The 15244-nt window shown below is 39.8% G+C and overlaps 1 protein-coding gene across 1 annotated transcript; it reads right to left on the bottom strand.

The window, feature by feature from the left end:
• Nucleotides 1–919: 919 nt before the first annotated feature.
• Nucleotides 920–12913, bottom strand: NUCKS1 (nuclear casein kinase and cyclin dependent kinase substrate 1). Its single transcript, XM_021715301.1, has 6 exons — nt 12909–12913; nt 12719–12816; nt 8624–8729; nt 4666–4721; nt 2260–2412; nt 920–1149 (listed from the first exon to the last, which is right to left on the bottom strand). Exons 1-6 carry the CDS (start codon nt 12911–12913, stop codon nt 920–922), a joined length of 648 nt encoding a protein of 215 aa, XP_021570976.1.
• Between the last annotated feature and the right edge of the window lie 2331 nt (nt 12914–15244).

Here is a 15244-nt window from a genome sequence, read left to right as displayed (position 1 = left end):
AGAAGGCTGAGGCGGAAGAATTGCCGGAGCCCAGCAGGTCGAGGCTGCGGTGGCCGGGAGTGGCCACTGCACTCCAGTCTGGGTGACAGAGTAAGACTCCAACTCAAAAAAACCCCAAAAAACAAACAAACAAGAAAACTCATACAAAATGCAAATTTATTTCTGATTTAATTAACAAACTAGCTTTAACTAGACTATCTGACAGAAATCATTAGGGCTCAGAGAAAATGAATTCATGTCATCAAGCATGGGTTTATTTTGATAGTACAGAGGATGGGGTAGAGATCAGAACATAGATATCAAATGTATTACTGTAGGTTTGTACATTTTTACAATTTCAAGTCTGTTAGCTGCTGGGACTGTGGTATCAGTGGAGAAAAAGGGCAGTAATAGATGTTGATAGTGATTCTACCATTGTGCCTGAAGACAAATAGGTCACCCTAAATCTTGCTTCTGTACAGCAGTGGTTGAAGAACAGGGTTAAGCCCACAAGACTCTTAGAGGGGCTAGAGTTTATTAATAAGTGATACCTCCAGATGTAGAATACAGGATCCTTTCTGATTTTTTGTATACCTGTTAAATATCAGGCCAATGCCAAGGCCTAATAAGAATTTCTGTAGAGAAAGTATTGGTTCTGGAAACTTTTTTGTTTTTTTTTGAGTTGGAGTCTCACTCTGTCGTCCAGACTGGAGGGCAGTGGCTGCTCCCGGCCACCACAGCCTCGACCCGCTGGGCTCCCGCGATCCTTCCGCCTCAGCCTTCCGAGTAGCCGGAATTACAGGCACGTGCTACCACGTCTGGCTAATTTTTAATTTTATTTTATTTATTGTAGAGATGAGGTCTCGCCAAGTTGCCCAGGTAGGTCTCGAACCCACGGGCTCAGGCAATCCACTCACCTCAGCCTCCCAAAGTGCTGGGATTACAGGCTGAGCCACCGAGCCCGGCTGGTTCTGGAAACTTTTAAAGCAGCATATCTAATTTCACTTCTGCAGAATTTACCTGTAGCCTTTAGCCTGGGTTTAGGCATTTTCTTTTCTTTTCTCTCAGGTTTGGACTTCTTAACCATCTTTTTGTTTTTCTTTTTTGAACTGCCGTAGTCACTATCATCGTCATCTTCCATTAGGAAATCTTCATCACTGCCGGAATCTTCTGAGAGGAAAGAACAATTTCAATGGCCAACTTAGTGTACACATCCTTCCAAGTGAACAAAGGAAGAGAATGCTGAGAACAACTGGAGGATGGGATTTGGGAGTCAAATATGCTTGGATTCTATCTGCAGCTGTACTATCAAGTTGATTAGAGTTGTTACTGGCTTCATCTGTAAAATAAATTTAGCATGCACCTCACATGGGAGCTACATGACTGCCTTGTCTGAAGAGTAGGTTGAAAACAGAAAGGGCAAGACTTAATCTGAATGAAAACTAAAACCATCAAACAACTTTTGGTAGTTCCAGCATTCCCATGTTGAGAACTGGTTGAGAAAAGGGAAAGTAAATGGAACTGACCTGGTATTTTCGGTCCAACTATGAATAAATGAAACAAGAAAACTACACACAAAACAAAAGTACATATACTTAACAAATCTGAATAACATGTGATGGATCCACATTTTATTATTAATATTTTTTGTGGGGGAGGCGGTCTACTACTTCCTCCGCCAAGCCAAAATATGAATCTCAGCCACAATGCCCAACGTGAACAGTTACTTTAACAAATGATCATTCAGTGCTTAGACACAAACATCATTAAATAAAAAGTACAACCATTATAGATAGTAAGCAATCATGAGAATCTTTGAACCCTTAAAAACATAAATGAGTACTAACACTGCCATCTCTTTTATTTATTTATTTTTTTTGAGTTGGAGTCTCACTCTGTCACCCAGACTGGAGTGCAGTGGCCGCTCCTGGCCACCACAGCCTCGGCCTGCTGGGCTCCGGCAATCCTTCCGCCTCAGCCTTCCGAGTAGCTGGAATTACAGGCGCGCGCTACCACGCCCGGCTAATTTTTTGATTTTATCATAGAGATGAGGTCTCGCTGCCCAGGCGGGTCTCGAACCCGCAGGCTCAGGCAATCCACTCACCTCAGCCTCCCAAAGGCGCGGGATTACAGGCTGAGCCACCGAGCCCGGCCATCTCTTTTAATTTAAAGGATTGGTTGTAACATTTAGCATCCTAGAAAATGCCAAAGTAATCAAGGTCACAAACTCCAATTACAACCGAATGACCAAAGTACACAAACCAACTTCATTTCACATACTCTCCTGGAACGGTGCCTCATCCTCTTCTTCTTGTTCTTCCTCACTGCCCACATCTTCCATGAGCATCTCTCTCTGTTTAGAAGCTGCTTTAGATGCCGCCTGCCGCTGCTGGCGTACATTTTTATGATCTTCTTTTTCATCTTCGCTGTCCTCTGAAATAATGAAGTTATTATCATGACACAATAATCAAAGAATTTTATACTTGACAGCTTACTGCAAAAGCCAACACAGCGGCCAATAAGAAATATAAGCTGAAGCTTTATTTTATTCTAAAAGGGCAAATACTACCCTTAAAAATTTCTACAAAATATATAAGAATTAACTTTAACAAGATTAAGTGCCACTATTACATATAAAATAATGTAGGCACGTAGTTTTAAGCAGGAACAGCTAAATTAAAGTATGTGAATACATGCTCCCTATAATATACCTTAAAGTTATATTATTGCCCTAAAATGCTCAACTACATTTAGCATCCTAGAAAATGCCAAAGTAATCAAGGTCACAAACTCCAATTACAACCAAATGACCAAGTTGGTCATTTGGTTGGAATTTTTAGAAGCAAAAGTTTTAGAAGCAAAAGTCAGAAAAATATTTTAACACAGTATGAGAGGGGAAGAATGTCTTCCAATAACCTTTATTCTAAGATATAAAACACGTAAACTCTAAAACAATGTCAAACTACCCTTTACAACGCACAGCTTGTGACCATTTCAATTTAGAGGGGATTGAGGAATAGCTTTAAAACATATATTTAGATCAATTAGCTAAAGCCCTTTGGACAAAGCTTATTAAAAATTTACTTTCACAGATTATGGTCTATTAATTTAAAACATTTTCAACACACAGTTGTGTCTGTCTATAAATCTGGGTAAAGGGTAGGCTGCCAGCCTACTGGCACCAGACTATGCTCTATTTGTGTTAGTCTTTGCCAACAGCCCTTTCCCTGGACTTGCAGGCCTCCTTGTTCTGTTTGGGGTTAACTCTCACTCTTCTGAGAACACTCCTAGTCCTATGACCCTTGTCAGGTCAGGTTTCAAGTCACCTTTTTCAATTCCAAAAACCTCACCTAGAGACAGAGAATAAAACTGGCCATGGCAGACCTAAAACTAAACCCACCTGGTAGGAGCTTAGCTTAATACTAATACAGAGTTATTCATCTGTAAGTGCTCAATAAACTAATAAATTTAAAAGATTCAAATAAGGGTTTACAAGGCAAATGAATGAAAGTGTGCATTATGTTATCAAAAGATCACTGGATAGTGCAAAAGGTTAATATAGTTTTCTTTCAACTTAGGCAGTCAGAGAACTTGAAGAGGATAGAAAGCAAAACAGCCAAGTAGAGTGAATGTAGCGGAACCTTGCCTATTCCCTTTATATTAGTTAAATAGCAGTCTCATTTCAAAGGAGATCAGGGAAACAATAGCAAGGGAATGCAGGTCAAAACTAAAGTGGCTGGAAATAATACGAACTAAAATTCTCAATTCTTAAGGAGTTAAATTTAAAAATAAATACAAACAAGTAAAGCCACTGGGATTGAACATTTTATTTGGCCATTGAGACTTCACCAATTCATGCTATTATTATTTTTAAAATTTTTACAAAAAAGTTTTCTTTATGTCTTTATTTTTCTTTCTTTCTTTTTTTGTTTTTGAGGCAGAGTCTCACTGTCACCCAGGCTGGAGTGCAGTGGCACATTGCTCATGGCCACTGCGACCTCAACCTGATGGGTTCTAGCAATCCTTCCGCCTCAGCCTTCCAAGTAGCTGGAACTACAGGCACACATCACCATGTCTGACTAATTTCTTCATTTATTGTAGAGATGAGGTCTTGCCAAGTCACCCAGGTTGGTCTCCAATCCTGGGCTCAGGCAGTCCTCTTGCCTCTGCTCCCAAAGTGCTGGGATTACAGGCGTGAGGTACCACACGCAGCTCTTTATGGCTTTCAAAAGACTATGGCCCAGCTACAAAGAGCAGGAATGAAACTAACCCTCATCTGCTTTTCAACTCAGAGTCAATTACTCTCCCTTTTTATACCTCTATTTCACCTAGTATTATATTTATATATTATTCTATTTAGTTTAATGTATTTATTAGTTGGTGTAAATGTTTTTCAATCTTGACTATGCATGAGATTACTGTGTAGATACTTAAAACCATCCCCAATATCCTACCTAGATTTATTTAATAGAAATCTGGGGGTAGGACCCAGAATATGCATTTTAAAAAAGATTTATAGATAACTGTAATAAGCCACCAGGATTGAAAATCATTACTAGCTCTTCGAAGATGGAAACATCTTTGTAATTCCAGATATGCAACAGAGCATGGCATATAAAATTGCTTATTAAAATGTTTAACGAATAAATAAAGAATTATACCTATCACATTAAAAATGTTTACTACCTGCTGAGTGAGAATCATCCTTCTTGGTCTTCACATCTTTTTCTTCTGAGTCCTCGCTACAAGGGGAAGGCGGAGACGAAAAAGTAAATGCTTGTTTTGAAAGTCCTAGATCAAAATCTAAATGAACACAGATCTGACTTGAGAACCACTGAAAAATACTTCCCTTATATATATAATATGTTCAAGTAGATGGTGAGGAGTAAAACTGCTTTCACTGTCTCCTTACTTTACAGAGATGCTGGTGAATAAGCACAATTTTATCTACTTTGGAAAATAGTGCTTCTAAAGACCCAGAAGAGAAAAAAAGCAGTTACCTCAACACAGGCTAAAATTTCTCACTTATGGATAAGGCTTGGTTCACAAGAATATTTAATAGGAAAAAATCTTCTATGGATAGAGGCAGAGTATAAAAACATTAAAGTTAAATGACATAATGTAGCCGGGCTCGGTGGCTCAGCCTGCAATCTCGCACTTTGGGAGGCTGAGGTGAGTGGATTGTCTGAGCCCGTGGCTTCGAGACCCGCCTGGGCAAGTGAGACCTCATCTCTACAATAAATCAAAAAATGAGCCAGGTGTGGTAGCGCATGCCTGCAGTTCCAGCTACTTGGAAGGCTGAGGCAGAAGGATCATCGAGCCCAGCAGGTGGAGGCTGCAGTGGCCGGGAGCGGCCAATGCACTCCGGTCTGGGCGATAGAGTGAGACTCCAACTCAAAAAAAAACAAAAACAAAACAAACAAACAAAAAAGACATAATGTGTTAATAGTGGCAAATTAGGTAAATAAATATCACTAAATATAGATGCAAAAACCTGCTAAAATACCTAGGTAAATAAATATCACTAAATATAGATGCAAAAACCTGCTAAAATACCTAAAATTATTAAAGAGAATTGGAGTTCAGCTAAGTAACTTACAATATGTCTAAAAATTTGTCTGAAACAGAATGAGGCCGGGTGCGGTGGCTCAAGCCTATAATCCCAGCACTTTGGGAGGCCGAGATAAAAGAATTACCTGAGCCCATGGGTTCAAGACCAGCCTGGGCAACATGGCGAGACCTCATCTCTACAATAAATCAAAAAAATTAGCCGGGTGTGGTAGCACGCATCTGTAGTTCCCGCTACTTGGCAGGCTGAGGCGGAAGGATTGCCTGACCCAGCAGGTTGAGGCTGTGGTGGCTGGGAGTGTGCCACTGTACTCCAGCCTGGGAGACAGAGTGAGACTCCAACTCAAGAAAATAAATAAAACAGAATGAAAATACATCAATTTAATTATCTCCTAATAATTTATGCTTCCAATATTCCTTCATATCAGGAACATCAACACGTTTCTGATGTCTGTCTTGTACCATGGAGAAAAATTAAAGTGCATTCAAGAATACTCTGAGAAGTAAAGAAGTGAAGGAGCTTCAAAGTTCAATGGAAAGTGTTTTAAAATAATTTTTAAAGTTATAACCATACACATATTATGTTCCCACAAGTCTTAACTTGGGAATCTGGGTTCTAGTGTCCTATCTTTGTCATTAGTTGTATGATCATAGGAAAATCACTTGGTACTCATCAGTGTTAAAATTTTATGATTGCATGAGAAATTCTGAAGAGCAAAGAAGAAACATTCACACATAAAAACTGTCTTCACAGCTTTTTTTTTCTCAAATAGCCAGTCCTATGAACCACTTTTGGTATTCCCCATGATCTAGACCACTCTCAAATGAGAAACTACTGATCCTAAGATTCCTAAGCAAAGCACATAACCAAACATAATTCTTTTTGTTTTGGAGTTAGAGTCTCACTCTGTTGCCCAGACTGGAGTGCAGTGGCATGCTCCTGGCCACTGCAGCCTCGACCTGCTGGGCTCCAGTGATCCTTCTGCCTCAGTCTTCCAAGTAGCTGGAATTACAGGTGTGCGATACCACGCCTGGCTAATTTTTTGATTTACTGTAGAGATGAGGTTTCAAAAAGTTGCCCAGGCGGGTCTCGAACCTGTGGACTCAGGCAATTCACTCACCTCGGCCTGCCAAAGTGCTGGGATTAAGGCTGAGCCACCGAGCCCGGTCAAACATAATTCTTTACTAAGCAATATGAGAAACTTTATAACTCTGAAACCTGTGACTATTCTATATGAATGATTTTATGCAAAGTAAGCATTGAATTCACAATTCTAACAATGAATTGTATTATTTTCACTCGTTATTTTATTGAGTTTATAGAGACTATTAATCCTTAAGCACCCTTATAGCAAAGTCAAATGAAAGCTGAAAGTTTAAGTGGAAACCAACTGAAAATTAACAGAGTACTGATCTGAGAAAATAAAAATGCAAAGCACTAAACACAAATGGCAATAAAAACTGTATTTATCTCAGTCATTCCAGCACTTAGAATAATAAAATCAAATAATCGCAACAAGGAAAAAATTTAAGCTAGGTTTTATGTCAAGAAATTATAACAGGCCATAAAGCAACTCATTCCTTGGATAAATATAATATAATAAATGAATATAATGAAAAATAGTTCTGAGTTGGGATGCCAAATAAAACTGATTTAGAGATATGCTTAGAAACCCTGGAAGACTTGTTTCCCAACAATTTAATTTTGTATAATTTTTCCTCAAAAGCATGTTTCTGAAATTTTCCAGCAAAAAAGCATTAGAGTTTAGCAACATAATCAAATAAAAAAATACTATGTAAATACATGTACTTATATCTATATTTTTAATTTTTTAAAACTTCAGTTCTCTATAGCCTGCCCCCACCTGCCTCACATGCATCTATTTAATAGTGATTTTAGTGCTCTAAGGTTGTTAAAATAACTGGTGAGAAATATTATTTCATTTATTTGACCTGCTCATTCACAACAGTATTATTAGGAAGTGGTATAGCCTAATGATTAAATAAGTAAAATACATAATTTTATCTACTTTGGAAAGCAGTGCTTCTAAAGACCTGAAGGAGAAAAACAGACATGGGTTCAAAACCTGTTTGTCCATTTGCTAGGTAACCTTGGTTAAACCACTGAATCCATCTAAGTTAATACCAAATAGAGGTATTGAAAGAATTAAAAGACAGAGTATGTAATGCACATAATAGAAACTGACACAAAGTAATCATAACATTATCATCATCATCATCAAGAAGGTCTTAAAGTTAAACTACATTGAGTGTAAGAATGTATGTATATACCTTAAAAACAGAGGCACACAAGGTGCAGTGGCTCAAGCCTTTAATCTGAGCACTTTGTGAGGCTGAGGCAGGACTACTTGAGCCTAGGAGTTCAAAACCTGCCTGGGCAAAATAGTGAGAACTCATCTCTAAAAAAGATCAAGAAATTAACTGGGTACGGTAGTGCATTCCTGTAGTCCCAGCCACTTATCAGGAGGCTGAAGCAGAAGGACTGCCTGAGCCCAGGAGGTTGAAGCTCTGGTGAGCCATGATGCTGCCACTACACTTTAGCCTGGGTGATACAGTGAGACTGACTTACAACAACAACAACAAAAAACCCAAAGCCAAAAACAGGGGCAAAAGTTATAGTATCCGGGTCTGCTGAGGCAGAAATGTTGTTAAAATCACAACTCATATGAACTCATTTGTAAAACTAAGAAAAAAGAAACTGTTCAAATTGATTAAATTACTTAAACAAAGGAGAATTGATTATATGACAGTAAAACTCAGATGGCTATACAACTTAAGACTCTACACTGCTTAGTTATAATTCTTACAGTGATTTTTGACTGAATGTGATACATCATTTATTCATGATTATAACTACAATTAAAGAGTCAATACTAGCATTAGATAACAAATTATATACTTACGCAGAGTCTGAGATAATATTAATTACACAAAACATTAAGTGAGCAATAAGTACTGTCCAAAAGTACACGTAGGCTCTACCAATTTAGAGATCAGAGATTGCCTTCATTTCAGTGGTGAATGTAAGCAGAAATAGAAAAACAATGTCTCTTACCTATCTTCCTGTGAGTTCTTTCCAGATCGCCTCTTATTTTTAGCTTCTCGGGGAGATGATCGAATTTTCTTAGTGGGAGGGCCTGAATCTCTTCCGTAATCTTCATCTAAACAAAGTGTTTTTCAAATTCAATTAACTGTATTATGATTTTTACATGTTTAAATCACCGCTATGTTAACTGACATAATTATATCTCATGCTGTTTAAATGGTAAGGGGGCAGGATTTCCAATGTAGTTTCTTCTATTTTTAAAAGGTAAATTATTTCCCTACCACCTTAACTCCATTTTTGCATATTACCCACTAGTCCTCATGTATACATGTTTCATACAGATATAGCTAAATAAATCTCATCATTTTATATCTTACCCTTTTGATTTCAACATCTTCATACTTACTTGAAAATTATATCATAATCTGATTATGTTATGAGCATTTTAGAAAGTAAAGAACCTACAATTCTGTAAATGCTAACACAATTATTGTTGTCAAGCAAATTACTTTTAAACTAAAGTATATTAAAATATAACATACTTTGGTACTTGAAAAAAATACCTCCAACTTCAAAAAAAAAAAAAAGGGCAAACCCCTCTGGTCCCCTCCCACTCTGGAAGTTTTTCTGACCTCTCAATAAATCCTGCTTCTCAACTTAAAAACAACAACAAAAAAAACTAAAGAAAAAGACCCCGAGCCGGGCTCGGTGGCTCAGCCTTGTAATCCCGTGCCTTTGGGAGGCTGAGGTGAGTGGACTGCCTGAGCCCACGGGTTCGAGACCCGCCTGGGCAGCAAGACCTCATCTCTACAATAAATCAAAAAAATAAGCCGGGCGTGGTAGCGCGCGCTGGTAATTCCGGCTACTTGGAAGGCTGAGGCGGAAGGATCGCAGGGGTCCAGCAGGCAAGGCAGCGGTGGCTGGGAGCGGCCACTGCACTCCAGTCTGGGCGACTGAGTAAGACTTCAACTCAAAAAAATAAAACAACAAAAAAACCCCGATGAGTTCAAAAATTGTTTTGAGCTGTGGAAAAAGTGGCTTGATAGGTTACCATTAACAACAATTTTTCAGATACTTTCTTTTTTTTTTTTTGAGTTGAGGTCATACTGTCACCCAGGTTGGAGTGCAGTGGCACAATCATGGCTCACTGCCACTTTGACCTCCTGGGCTCAAGCGATCCTCCTGCCTCAGCTTCCTGAGTAGCTGGAACTACAGGCCTGCACCACCACACCTGGCTAAATTTTTTACTTTTCGTAGAAATGAGGCCTCACTATGTTTTCAAGACTGGTTTTGAACTCCTGGGCTCAGGTAATCCTCACAAAGTTGGCCTCACAAAGTTGGCTTCACAAAGTTCTGGAATCACAGGCATGAGCCATACAGCACCCAGCCCAAATAACTTTTTTTTTTGAGTCAGAGTCTCACTCTTGCCCAGGATGGAATGCAGTGGCATGCTCATGGTCACCCCAGTGCCTACCCGCTGGGCTCAGGCGATCCTTTCAAATGGCCAGAACTATAGGCATGTACTATTACGCCCAGCTAATTTTTTGATATATTGTAGAGACAAGGTCTCACCAAGTTGCCCAGGCTGGTCTTGAACCCCTGAGCTCAGGCAATCCTCTTGCCTTGGCCTCCCAAAGTGCTAGAACTACAAACTTGAACACTGCACCTGGCCCCAGATGACTTTTTTTTTTTTTGAGTTGGAGTTTCACTGTCACCCACGCTGGAGTGCAGTGACACACTCACTCACGGCCAATCCAGCACTGAACTGCAGGGCTCAGGTGATCCTTCCACCTCAGCCTTCCATGTAGCCAGAACTACAGGCACGCGCTACTGCAGCTGGCTAATTTTTGTTTTATTGTTAAGATGAGATCTCGCCAAGTTTCCTAGGCTGGTCTCGAACCTGCAGCTCAGGCAATCCACCAGCCTCAGCCTCCCAAAGTACTGGGATTATAGGCTGTGTCACCGAGCCTGGCTCCAGATAACTTTTAATAACACAACAAAGATACTCATAAGCAAGGGTGGGATAGGAACAGAATCCAAAACCTTATAATAGTTTTACTTTTTATTTATTCCTTCTTTATTATTTTATTTTTATTTTATTAATTTTTTTTTTTTTTGAGTTGGAGTCTCACTCTGTCGCCCAGACTGGAGTGCAGTGGCCACTCCCGGCTACCACAGCCTCGACCTGCTGGGCTCTGGCGATCCTTCCGCCTCAGCCTTCCAAGTAGCTGGACTTACAGGCAAGCGCAACCATGCCCCGCTGATTTTTTGATTTGTTGTAGAGATGAGGTGTTGCTGCCCAGGCGGGTCTCGAACCCTCGGGCAATTCACTCACCTCAGTCTCCCAAAGGCGTGGGATTACAGGTTATTTTTTTAATTTTTAATTTTTTTTTTTTTTGAGTTGGAGTCTCACTCTGTCACCCAGGCTAGAGTGTAGTGGCACGCTTCCAGCCACCGCAGCCTCGACCTGCTGGGCTCCGGCGATCCTTCCGCCTCAGCCTTCCAAGGACTGGAACTACAGGCATGCGCTACCACGCCTGGCTCATTTTTTGATTTATTGTAGAGATGAGGTCTCGCCAAGTTGCCCAGGCGGGTCTCGAACCCGTGGGCTCAGGCAATCCACTAACCTCAGCCTCCCAAAGGCGCGGGATTACAGGCTGAGCCACTGAGCCTGGCTTAATTTTTTGATTTATTGTAGAGATGAGGTCTCGCCAAGTTGCCCAGGTGGGTCTCGAACCTGCGGACTCAGGCAATCCACTCACTTTAGCCTCCCAAGGTGTGGGATTACAGGCTGAGCCACCGAGCATGGTTCCTTCTTTATTATTTTAAAGACGGTACAATCCAGGGTTAGGCATACAAACGTTGATTATGCAGGTGTTGATGAGGTGTGTCCCTCCCTCCCCTAGCAGTTTTCTTCAACTGCCAATTCCATCACCCCCCCCACCCAGCAATTTCTCACTACTGCTAATCCCTTTCTTAGTTTTACTTTTTTATAAGGAAAAAAAGATAAAAGGCTAGGAGTTAACAAAAAAGTTAAAATGGCTATTTGCCGGCTAAGGGACCTTGAATAGTATCTCTGCCTCAGTTTCCTTAAATACAAAATGCTAATAATAATAGTACACCCCATATTAACAGGACTGTTCTAAAGAATAAATTAAAAGCAAACATCTGGAACAATTCCTGGCATGTAGCAAGCATTTAGTAAGTGTCAGTGTTACCTCTGGGAGGTAGGATTTTCATATTTACTCTTTTAATTTTATTTCTATATCTTTCTGTATTTTCTTGTTTTTTTAATTTTTTTTTTTTTGGTGGATGTTTTCTTTCTTCACTTTCTAAGTTCCAAAGGACACATCTTATCTTTAAAAATAAAAATTAGCTGGGTTTGGTGGCTCAGCCTGTAATCCCACGCTTTGGGAGGCTGAGGTGAGTGGATTGCCTGAGCCTGTGGGTTCGAGACCCGCCTGGGCAACTTGGCGAGACCTCATCTCTATAATAAAAATTAAAAAATTAGCTGGTCGTGGTAGTGTGCGCCTGTAGTTCCAGCTACTTGGAAGGCTGAGGCGGAAGGATCGCCGGAGTTCAGCAGGTCGAGGCTGCGGTGGCCTAGAGCGGCCACTGCACTCCAGTCTGGGCGACCGAGTGAGACTCCAACTCAAAAAAAAAAAAAAAAAAAAAAAAGAGAGACACCACTCATTCTTTAATGAAATCAGCTCCCAAATCAAAGTTGTTTCATAAAAACACTTTCATCTTACTTGCTTTATTATACAAAAACAACACCCTCTAACACAAGGTACAATTTCTACTGTGATAATAGCAGAGGTATTTTAAGCAGTAAACACTGTATCAGAATTACTGGACATTTAAACTTTGGACTCCAAAATCAGGTTAAAAAAATTGTTTAAGTGTTTACTATTAATGACTTACTAAGGAAAAGTTAAAATCCATGTAAGTTCAACTTTTGCTTTGGTTGACAAAGATCATGACATAATTTGGACAACTACTCTAAAAATAAAACTTGTTTCAAAAGCACGATAAAAAGTACATAAGCTGGCAAACCTCCACTGGTCAGTCCAACTTACAATTTGTTGAAACCACAGAACTTACCTGCATCATCAGACTCCTGAAACTGTGAGTAATCAACAACCTTCCTATTTCTGTAAAAAAAGAGACTCCAATTAAAATCATAAAAACACAGGACTTTTCTAAGACATCAAAATACACATTTCTATTTCATAAACAGAACTGAACTAGCTCTTTGAAAATTATTTAACAGCTTCCACTTCAACCAAAGTACTTCATGTTTTGTTACATGAAAGCAGAGGTTAAACCAAAAGTACGTCAAACTTCAATTCTCATGCTGCTCATCTCAGTGATAGCTCAAATATCATTCTTTTCCACAAAACAATCTCCCACTTCTCAAACATACATACATAAAACAGGCAAAAGGGCCAAATTGCCACATACCTATATATTCATTATACAGAGAGATACCACATTTATAAGCCAAAATTGTAAATGTTATTTTACTCTGTTATACATTTACACATGTATAGTTGATAAACAAGGTTATTACTAAGCTTTTTCCAAGGTTAAAGCAATTTTTAGCTATAATACAGTTACATTACAATGAAAAAAAGTTATGGTAACACTAACTTAAGCCTTACACAGAAGGGGAAGGAAAAAATAAAAATCACTGGTCCAGTCAAAAGATGTTTTTATCACAGAATAAATAATTTCTAGAAATATAAAAGTTTCTCAAATTTATGGACCTGACTTTTTTAAAAAACTTGTTTTTCTTTTCTTTCTTTCTTTTTACTTTTTCAGAGTTGGTTTATCACCAGCACTTCAAAACCAGACCTAGGGAAAGAACTAGGCCTGGGGACACATGCAAGGCCTTAATATAGTGAATGCTTGATTTATTGTAGAGATGAGGTCTCACCAAGTTGCCCAGGCAGTCCTCTTGCCTCAGTCTCCCAAAGTGCTGGGATTACAGGCTGAGCCACAGCACCTGGCCTTGTTTTTATTTTTGAGTCGGAGTCTCACTCTGTTGCCTAGGCTGGAGTGCAGTGGCATGCTCACAGCTGTGGCAGCCTCAATCTGCTGGGTTCAGGTGATCTTTTCACCTCAGCCTTCCAAGTAGCAGGAACCACAGGAGTGCACCACCATGACCAGCTAATTTTATTTTGATTTATTGTAGAGGAGGTCTTGCCAAATTGCCCAGGCTGGTCTCAATCCCTGGAGTCAGGCAATCCTCTCACCTCGGCCTCCCAAAATGCTGGAATTACAGGCATGAGTCACTGAGCCCGACCTTAATATAGTGAATGTTTAGCCTGTCCTGACTACAAAACCAGAACGGCGAAAATATTTGCAGTATCTTGACTCTAAATGATTTTAAGTCCTCCTTACCAAGTAAGGCATCTTTTAACATCTTGAACAAATCTTAATTTCTATTTTCCTACTTTGTAGTCTAAATCTGGAAGTTTAATATTCCTCCTCCTCTCTATATATTCATACACAGAGGGTGCCAAAAAAGTATACATTTTAAGAAAGGAAAAAACTGTATTGAAACTGTAATACTCGATATATACCGATAATAAAAGATGAAAACAAGTCACACTTCACTTCTGCAATTGTAAGGGGCACTCAAACGGGTTATCATCAGCATCCAGACACTTCTGATTACAACGAACATCTCTTAAAATGTGTATACTCTTCCGGCTAGGCTCAGTGGCTCAGCCTGAGCCCACAGATTTGAGATAGCCCGGCAACTTGACAAGACTTCATCTCTACTACAAATAAAAAAATTAGCCAGGTGTGGTAGCGCGCGCCTGTAGGTCCAAGTACTTGGAAGGCTGAGGCGGAAGGATTGCCACTGGAGCTTAGCAGGTTGACGCTGGGGTGGCAGAGCCTGGGCAACAGAGTGAGACTCCAGCTCAAAATAAATAAATAAATAAATAAAACAAAATAAAAGTGTATACTTTTTGCTACCCCCAGTATATATATAAGCTCCTATGGAGGTATCCAAAGAGACTAGCTTGCAAGAGCACCTTAGATAAAAAATGCACTGTAGGGCTGGGCATAGTGGCTCGTGCCTATAATCCCAGCACTTTGAAAGTATGAAATGGGAGCACTGCTTGAGCTGACAAGTTCAAGACCAGCCTGGGCAATATAGTGAGATCTTGTCTCTACAAAACAAAAAACAAACAAAAAAACCTCCACAAGAAATTAGTTGGGCATGGTGGTGACAGCCTGTAGTTTCAGTTACTTGGGAGGCTGAGGTTGGAGGATCACTTAAACCCAGGAGTTCGAGGCTGCAGTAAGCTGTGGATCATGGCACTGTGTAGCCTAGGCAACAGTGAGACTCTGACTCAAAACAAAACAAAACAAAACAAAACAAAACAAAACAAACCACTTAACTGTTGGCCTAAGTGGATACAAACAAACTGAAAAGATTAAGAGAAATACATGTCTCCAACTACACTTAAAACATGAACAGAAGGATACTCCTGGTTGTATAGATTAAGATGCCATTGGGCAACTTGGCGAGACCTCATCTCTACAATAAATCAAAAAATGAGCCGGGTGTGGTAGCGCGGGCCTGTAGTTCCAGTTACTTGGAAGGCTGCTGTA

The sequence above is a fragment of the Carlito syrichta genome, unplaced genomic scaffold (genome assembly GCF_000164805.1).
Source record: "Carlito syrichta isolate Samal-C Ts95f unplaced genomic scaffold, Tarsius_syrichta-2.0.1 Scaffold100611, whole genome shotgun sequence".
NCBI lineage: Eukaryota > Metazoa > Chordata > Mammalia > Primates > Tarsiidae > Carlito > Carlito syrichta.
The sequence above is the reverse complement of the archived record's forward strand: the minus strand, read 5'-3'. Positions and strand labels throughout refer to the sequence as shown.

Excerpts from the sequence above, each read along its gene's own strand:
- NUCKS1 (XM_021715301.1), bottom strand. Across the intron at positions 2,413-4,665 it reads GGATGATTCTCACTCAGCAG|AGGACAGCGAAGATGAAAAA; the intron begins GTAGTAAACATT and ends TCATTATTTCAG. Across the intron at positions 1,150-2,259 it reads TGAGGCACCGTTCCAGGAGA|AAGATTCCGGCAGTGATGAA; the intron begins GTATGTGAAATG and ends CTTTCCTCTCAG.